Source organism: Plasmopara halstedii (assembly GCF_900000015.1).
Source record: "Plasmopara halstedii genome assembly, contig: Scaffold_470, whole genome shotgun sequence".
Taxonomy (NCBI): Eukaryota; Oomycota; class Peronosporomycetes; order Peronosporales; family Peronosporaceae; genus Plasmopara; species Plasmopara halstedii.
Window position 1 is genome coordinate 16,660 of NW_020187390.1, and position 8,397 is coordinate 25,056.

General features: G+C 46.0%; 6 protein-coding genes across 6 annotated transcripts; 3 read left to right on the top strand and 3 right to left on the bottom strand.

The window, feature by feature from the left end:
- Positions 1–1,244: 1,244 nt before the first annotated feature.
- Positions 1,245–1,915, top strand: PHALS_10205 (anaphase-promoting complex subunit 10; the record flags this gene model as incomplete). Its single annotated transcript, XM_024725589.1, has 3 exons — positions 1,245–1,335; positions 1,413–1,666; positions 1,742–1,915. 3 exons carry the CDS (start codon positions 1,245–1,247, stop codon positions 1,913–1,915), a joined length of 519 nt encoding a protein of 172 aa, XP_024576350.1.
- Positions 1,916–2,020: 105 nt separating this feature from the next.
- PHALS_10206 (uncharacterized protein) lies at positions 2,021–2,291 on the bottom strand (the record flags this gene model as incomplete). The annotated part of the gene is made up of 2 exons (XM_024725590.1): positions 2,021–2,075; positions 2,143–2,291. The coding sequence occupies 2 exons, from the start codon at positions 2,289–2,291 to the stop codon at positions 2,021–2,023; spliced, it is 204 nt and encodes a 67-aa protein (XP_024576351.1).
- Positions 2,292–2,365: 74 nt separating this feature from the next.
- Positions 2,366–3,790, top strand: PHALS_10207 (atypical rio rio1 protein kinase; the record flags this gene model as incomplete). Its single annotated transcript, XM_024725591.1, has 1 exon — positions 2,366–3,790. One exon carries the CDS (start codon positions 2,366–2,368, stop codon positions 3,788–3,790), a length of 1,425 nt encoding a protein of 474 aa, XP_024576352.1.
- A 146-nt stretch (positions 3,791–3,936) lies between these two features.
- PHALS_10208 (elongation of very long chain fatty acids) lies at positions 3,937–4,838 on the bottom strand (the record flags this gene model as incomplete). The annotated part of the gene is made up of 2 exons (XM_024725592.1): positions 3,937–4,590; positions 4,656–4,838. The coding sequence occupies 2 exons, from the start codon at positions 4,836–4,838 to the stop codon at positions 3,937–3,939; spliced, it is 837 nt and encodes a 278-aa protein (XP_024576353.1).
- A 538-nt stretch (positions 4,839–5,376) lies between these two features.
- On the bottom strand, positions 5,377–7,645 carry PHALS_10209 (U5 snRNP-specific protein-like factor and related proteins; the record flags this gene model as incomplete). The annotated part of the gene is made up of 3 exons (XM_024725594.1): positions 5,377–5,471; positions 5,548–7,212; positions 7,279–7,645. 3 exons carry the CDS (start codon positions 7,643–7,645, stop codon positions 5,377–5,379), a joined length of 2,127 nt encoding a protein of 708 aa, XP_024576354.1.
- Positions 7,644–8,338, top strand: PHALS_15416 (uncharacterized protein). The gene has a single exon (XM_024725595.2). It carries the CDS (start codon positions 7,947–7,949, stop codon positions 8,211–8,213), a length of 267 nt encoding a protein of 88 aa, XP_024576355.1. The 5' UTR covers positions 7,644–7,946; the 3' UTR covers positions 8,214–8,338.
- Positions 8,339–8,397: the final 59 nt, after the last annotated feature.

Consider the following 8,397-nt stretch of genomic DNA (forward strand, 5'->3'; position numbering starts at 1 on the left):
TGTAGTGTGTATATTCAAACGATACAATTTTGACGCCTTTCACATAAGATACCCTGAGAAGAAATGACCTGAGGGATTGGAAAGCGCTGGTGGGTCGACTTTCATAGGCTCCTTTCGCTCTTTAATTGAGCAATGGCCTCGCACGCATAAGCGTGTAAGGGTGTCACCGTGGTGGGCATTTTTTGGATTTGATTTATAGCACGACGTAATTGAGTTTATATAGAATGTTGTTGTGATCCTTGGGCTTACAGACGACTCTCTAGACCAGTCAAACATCATTAAAAACGAGCCGAAATTCGAGGTGAAGTTCGCGGCGGAGTGGCGTTTAACCCTCCTCAGATGAGGAAGGGTACATACTTTGCAGCTTGGCATAGGTGAGGCGAAGCGAGGAGAATGCCTCGGTCTGGGGGAATGCCCTCAGCACAAAAACGATTTTGATGCACGAGAAAAATAGGTACCGGTTCAAAATTCGGAGAGTTGGTGTGGTAGATCTAATCTGAGAGCGCCCTAGCTGCTTCATCGAGTATAGCTTGGAGAGCGCCTATGCAAGTGTTTTGCAGGGCCATGTGGATTGGTATGGTAGAAGACTCTTGATACGAGTTTCGCTCAGAAGACCAAGCACGCTAGGGTGCAGTGGAAAAAAACGGTGCAATTGGTGCTCGTGGATTATTTATTGTTGCGCAATGTCTTAAAACGACAAGACAAGTGAGTATGAGTGAAACAGTAGTTGTGGGATTGTTCAGGTCAACCTCTTAAATACCAAATTACGGTGCTATGTAAATATTATTACAAATACTGGTACGAATACCAAATGGGCTTTTTATTTTGCCTCATTCTTTGCAGTACATAGAGTTTGATTATTCATGAGATTTAAAACAAATTAATGTGGTATTTATGTCACTCTTGAAAATAAATGATACCTGTACATTTTCCAGGCTCTCGCTAGGCGAAGCGTACGAGATCATCCTCTGTATGTTTGTTAATGCTGACTCGTTGAGTCAAAGCTTGCTCTGTGTGATGTGCTCGGCAATCCCGTCGCGAAGACAGACTTTAAGAACTGACTGCGGTGACGTCTCTAATATCCCAAGCCGTTCCGTCAGATGTGTAGAAACATACCTTGACTATTTCTGTCCACTTGAAAAATGCAAAATGCCCTTGCGCCTACTAATTGCATTAGTTAGTAACAATTGGTCAAAAACAATGCGAAAACTTGATTGTTTTAAAACTTTCGACAATCTTGATAAATGGCGGAAAGTCGACGCGAAGTGGGAGACGGAGCAGTGTGGTCGCTATCTTCAGCTAAACCAGGCAACGGCGTAGATCAGCTACGTGATAGTGCGTGCTTCTGCGGAAAATGTGATTAACAAGGGACGATTGTCAATAGCTTCGTACAATGATATTGCTACTGACAGACAACACGGACACATACTGGCAGTCTGACGGCATGCAGCCGCACGTTATAAGTATTCAGTTTCCTCGCAAGATGACTATCAAAGAGGTGGCACTTTATATGGACTATAAGCTGGATGAGAGTTATACTCCAAAGAAAATTGTCATTCTCAGCGGCTCAACGGTGCACGACCTGAAAGAGATCAACGTGCAGCACTTTGCAGAACCTGACGGCTGGGTTTTCATCCCGCTACACGTGATGGACGGATCGAAGCAGGTTTGCTAACAATACATTTGATAAGTCCTATAATTTCTAGCGATCGATCCTTTGTGCAAACTTTTGCTGTGGTAGGCCCCTCTGCGCACATTTTTCTTGCAAATCGTGATTCTCGCTATGCACCAAAACGGACGCGACACGCACATCCGACAGGTAAAAATCTACGCACCGCGCGAAACCCAAATGCTCGACTGGTCAATCTCAGAATTCACTACGCCACAGTTTGCAGCATACTCCTGTATACGCTAAAACAAACGTGTAAAAATATGAGCAACGGAAGAATTTTTTTTGTGGCAACCGAAGTAGAAGCTATGTTTCTTTTCTTTCTAGCAAAATTAAGGATAAAAAGAATGTTTATTTTGATGGCGAAGATTTTCTGTAATTTGTCTGCTGCGCGGCGTTTTGAAATCTACAATAGATCGTCATGACAACAGGTTTAGTAGGTTGATAAGTGTCGACTTTTGTTTCACACTTACACGCCGTTAAAAATCCGGGTCATGGAGGTGACCTCCTTGTCAGTACGTGCTATCTTTTCTAAGTTCTGCGTAAGCAGTGCAATGGACGCATGGAGCTCCATCATCTGCGCCGCCACATCCGCGTACACCCGGACTTTTTCCTCATCCATAAGAAACTAATAGTAGTGTAACTTTTTATTGTTTTTATCCGGACGACACTGCATCATTATTCGGTTGGCTGAGGATGATTAACGAAGACAACTTCTGTCTCACGAAGTCGGCCGAAAATCAGTTGGCGCGTACACTGCGCAATGAGGAGAGTGGTCGCACCCGTCACACAGGCCGTGATGACCGGGCTACAACAGAGCAGGTACTGGACCCGCGTACCCGCATGATTCTGTACAGAATGCTGAACCATGGCATTGTAATTGAGATAAACGGCTGTCTGAGTACAGGCAAGGAAGCGAACGTGTACCACGCACGTCTACAAGAAGGCCGTGAGTGTGCCATAAAGGTCTATAAGACGTCTATCTTGGTGTTCAAGGACCGCGACAAGTACGTATCAGGTGAATTTCGCTTTCGCCATGGCTATTCGAAGAAAAATCCGCGCAAGATGGTCAAGCTTTGGGCCGAGAAAGAGATGCGCAACTTGCGACGCCTTCGAGATGCTGATATTCACTGTCCCACACCCATAATGTTGCGCTCGCATGTGCTGCTCATGGACTTTATTGGTCATGACGGCTGGGCTGCCCCTCGCCTCAAAGACGCCAAAATTAGCGATAATCGCTACCGAGAATGCTATATTCAGTGCATCAAAATGATGCGCAACATGTACCAGAAGTGCCGCTTGGTGCACGGTGACTTGAGCGAGTACAATATTTTGTACTACCAGGCTAAACTCTATATTATAGACGTGTCGCAATCCGTCGAGCATGAGCATCCAAGTGCCAACGATTTCTTACGCAACGACTGTCGTAATATTACCGACTTTTTTTGCAAGACAGGCGCGCTGAACCCCATGACAACGCAAGAATTATTCGATTTTGTCACAAATCTGTGCATTGCTGATGACGATGTGGATGATCATCTTGAAGCAGTTCAGCGCATGATAGCTGACCGACCGGTGGAGCGCACCAATGAGGAGCAAGTTGACGAGGCGGTATTCATGAACACTTTTATCCCTCGCTCGTTCGGCGAGGTGCTGCACTCGGAGCGCGAGCAGCTCGCGTATCAAGATGGTACAATGGAAAAGGCATTTGTGACAGCAATATCGCGCCTTGAGTTAGAGCAAATTACCACGCCAGGCTCGGTAGCGCGAGGCGCACGTATCATGGATTTGCTCAATGAGGAAGATGATCGGGAGATTGACTCTTGTGATGAAGAGGACGACATAGATGCGGAAGATGACAGTGATCAAGACAACGGTTATGAAGTCGATGAGCCAGAAAGATCAAGATCGTCGGATGGGCCACTCACTGACATACAGCGTTCCTTGTATCGGCAAGAAAAGCGTGAAGATCGTGAAAAACAAAAAGCTTTGGACAAGCAGAGCAAGAAATTACACAAGCAAGTAATGAAGGAGGAAAAGAAGGCCAAGCGTGAGACAAAGATACCGAAGCATTTGAAAAAGCGCCACAAAAAACTTTCACATATGAAAAAGAAAAAATAGTTCGACACTAAGGTTTCAAACTGAGTTAGCAATTTTTGTTAATATAGATTTTAGCTTTCTTAGAAATTGCATCTAGGTATTTAAAACTATTGACCATTAATAAAGGACATAAAGAGATGCTATTTGAGAATAAACTATTGTGTTGCTTAACTCTTCTTTTTAGAATCCTCCACAGCTAACTTCTTCGGACCGAACACATACGCGCGAATGTAGAAATTCATGAAAAGCCAGAAGAGTGACTGCACGTACACGAGGTACATAAGAGGCACTTTTGGAGGCATGCCAGGGCATTGGCGAGAATACGTCAGGTAACCTTGAACATTCATAGTTATGAATTGAATAAGCTGTATACGCGTGAGATACTTTTTCCACCAAATATTGCGCGTGTGAGCACTGACAAAATAGTATGTGTACATGATCGTATGCACAAAGCCGTTGAGCACAATGGTGACATACGAGTCACCGTCTTGGGCAGCACGGAATGTCACATAGTAGACAAAAAGTACGGTGAGGTGGTGATATACGTGCAGTATAGAAAGCTGTTTCCATTTCTTGCCAAGAATGATGAATACCGTATCACACAGATCGAGCATCTTGGAAAGGTAAAAGAGGTAGAGCACGTTGCCCATAACCGGAGCAGTCGCCTGGAAGGCGTTGCATGGAGCCGGTGAGTACCCATTGCGATAGGCTTGGATAGCGGCCTCCACGCACATGTAAGAGCAAGCGATAACCTGTATAGGGTTATAGATGAACTGAAGTGGGCTGGTATTGATAGCGGGGATGCCCATTTTCATCAGTGCCTATGCAATAGAAGTAGCACAGTGTCAGATAATGATTGGTAGGTCAATGAAATTGATGTACGCACCGTGCCAAAGATGACAAAGAGCAGGTAGCCAATACAGATGGCGTAGACGCTCGCAAAGTTGGCCAGCGGGTAATCAGCCATGGGATGGACTTTCCAGCCTCCTTCAGGGTCGACCCAGTCAAGAAGCTTGATTTCCGTAGTGTTGGCCCACTCATAGTAGCTCTGCAACAGTTCAGTCAACATAGTTCTTCTTCACGGTGTCGCAGGGTTACAGATGGACGAGCAAACTGGCAAAAATGCAAATGGATATAGCCGTCATCTACGGCTGCCAATCACTTTAAAGAGAGTCTGGAAACCAGGTTCCCGTGCATCTTTCATCTTCAGATAGTAAGTCCAAGTAGATCGGTTTGCGGAGGGAAACGCATCAAGCAGATGAAGTGCTATGATGTCATGCGCCGTTGCCATTACAGATATTGAGCATTTGATCAATATTTGTGGTCCACGATGACGCAGAAGCTAAACTAGAGAATAGCATAATGTCCTACCTTGCGTACTGTCTTTCTAATAATGACACATTTTAGAAAATCATGACACGCATGATGCATGTATGGATGGATATGCACACTAAAGCGCTTGGAGAACGCCATTTAATCGCTATTCGTTGCGGAAATAAAAACGTCGCTGAAGGAAAAATAATACAGCTTTGATCACAACATTAAAGTAGCAAGACGGCGTTTGATGGATGCAACTTGAAATCTACGAAAGCAGCGGAACGACTACCTTATCGAAAAGTAAGCAGTCCGAGTGTCCGATCATGAGAAACACTAAACATTGCGTCATAGCGCGGATGCCATGTAGCGTGGAGCACGGTTTTATCTACACAAAATACAACAGTAAATATAACGTAGAGCTTGAATATCACATATCCTTATCAAACAACTAACAAACGTACGATGCACGCGAAGGGATTGATGCGGGCGCACTCTAGGGTAATTTTCACCGCGCATGCGTACATCCCAAATGTTCACAACCCCTGTTTTGCTGCCACAAGAAACATGATAACCGGCAGGCGACCACCTTGGCACGACGTACTGACTCATCGAGGTGCCCTCCCATGTTAGTGACATAGTCGTATGGTCATAACGCTGGCGCAGGTCATAAAGCAACAGATCGTGTCTACTCTGTTCCACCGAGCTGACCAAAAGCATGTTTGGATTGTGTGGATGTTCCAGTATCGAATTTATTTTAGAAATATTTGGCTTTCGACGTTCCATCACAATGCTACTGCTCCCCTTGTTCAGGTCATATCGGATAAGTAAACCGTCAAGACCGCCGGTAAACAAACACTCACGCTTCGAGTGAACACAGAGCGACTTCACCTCACTGCGATGATCCCGATGCAAGACATTAAACTTAAAGTCCAAGCCATCTTGCTGTCCGACTTCGTGCTCTTCCCACAGCACAACAGCATGATCCGAGTTGCCAGTTGTGACCAAAAGATGACTTGTGGTCTCCGAACCGAACCCACTTGGCAGCCAGTCGATGGCAGAAATTCCTCGTGAGTGCAACGTTGTGCACTTCGACGTGATGCGGTCACGTGGAATCGGTTGCGGCTTGTCGCTATCTTCAAGCTTAAGCTGATGGAGCTGCACAACGCAAAATTCTCCTTTTTCCTCAACAGGATCTCGAAACGCCATGGCCATACGATTTCCATCCGGGCTCCACGCGATAGACTCGGCACACGGATTATCTCGGCGAAACGAAGGTGGCGTGAGAGTCACCACCTTTGAAATGTCTTGATCCTGACGTTGGTAGCTCCACAAGATCAGACCACCTTCATCAGGACTGGTGGCAAAGATTTGAGGCTGAATTGGGTTGAAAGCAAGATGACGGCCTTTACGTACACTACCGTCTGGAATCGCACGAAAACGGTAATTTGCCAGCAGCTTTGGTTCTGTCGAGCGACCCCAAAAATGGTCGGGCATCGAGTCTTCAATGGGTACGACAGTGCTCGATATTGCCATTGCATTCGGTTTCGCTTCTTCCTTCACTTCGTTCTTATCCACAATTACACAGTCATCATCGCTACTTTCATCATCTTCATCCACAATACATGGACGTTTCGACACATGGCTCTTGGACCGCCGGCTGTTACGTCGCTCGCTTTTGCTTCTAGATCTTTTAAAAGGTTCTTCATTGCAGCTACTGGCGCTATGATGTGAAGGCAACCGTCGCTCTCGACGTTTTCTGAGCGCGTCTAGATCAACCTGAAGATCATATATCTCAATTTCCTTAGTCTCAACGCGCTTTTGCAGCTTTTTCAATTGATCCTTTAGCTCCTCCAATTGTTTCATCATCGGCTTTAATTCTCGTTCAGTATCTCCAATGGCATTCTCAATCTCCTGAAGATCACTGCCGCCTCTACTCCAATGTCGGCTACTACGCAACATTTTCTTAGGAACTTTGTTCTCGTCATCACTTATGTCGGCTGTTCTCGATCGCCGAGAGTGCCGGTCACGAGTCGAAGATCGCTCACGTCCTCGTCGTTTTCTATTCCGCTCGCGTGTTTTTGACTTTGAGCGCTCCCGCTTGTTCCCGCTGCTACTTTTGCTACTCTCTTTAGCAATAATAGCGCGATCAGTCGCCACATTAGACTTGTTTGATAAATTTGTTGGTTCTTTACCACTGCGTCTGACGGAAGCATCATGCTCTCTGTGATGAATGGCTGCACTCGTATCCTGTAGCTCTCTCATAGCGGACTTCGTCCTCATTCGGGTTGCAAAGGGCGATGTATTGCGACAGCTTGTAGTGCCTGGGTGTGATGAATTGTCCCATCGGCTACTTCGCATACCGGACGAACGTGACCTCGCTCTGGCTGCAGCTACTGCAGAGGGCGAAACCTTACCGGATTCAGGACGGCGGTAGAAGCTAGCTTTATTGGTGTTAAGCGTAGAAGCACCAGTAGAACGATTGCTACCTAGCGCAAAAAACTCCTGACCTGGCGTCTTGGAGGGCTGAGTGCGGGCGCGCGACTTGGACTTCGCGCGCATGGTGGTATTGATATTTGATATGACGGAAGGAAATGGTGTAGTACTAATGGAGAGATTGCTGCGCCGCTTAAGAGTCGTATTGCCACGTTGAAATTCGGAGTCCGGGATGGAGAAAGTGCCGGCTCTCGCGTAGCGCGAAGAAGAACCACCGTAATCTCGATGTCTCATTGAAAATAGAGTAGCAATTTTGGTTGGAGTAGGTAACTAGGCAAATGAAGGACCAGATTGGTCAAAAGGCTGGAGGAAGGCGTGGTAAACATATTTTAGGGAAAATAAGTTAATACATTTGGTCGTTGAATCCATGTTCACTTATTTTTATCGACTTTGCGCTTCTACTAGCACTCTTAGCAGATCGGTCTGGTCCTTAAGCTTATCATGCACTGCTAATGGTGCTTACAGATTAACTCGGAGGAATATCATACTTAAGCCTGATGACGACATCGCTATTGGACGCGACTTTTTCCACACTGTTGCAAACCCATTTACACCATTACATCTAAAACATGCTCGAGCCCGCCGCAAGCGTTTTATGGATACTACTGGCGAACTAGGCAATATTCATGTATAAGATTGAGAGACATCGATGTAATGGTGCGTACGCTAGAGTCAGGTACGTATTCCGTTTAAGAGGTCCCTCATAAGGACGCCAACCAGCGCTCAAAGACCTTTTGCTAGTTAGAAGGCTAAGAAAAAGCGTCACTCTCCCAAGGGAGCTGTGGTGTGGCATACACCACAGCCACTAGATGGGTACA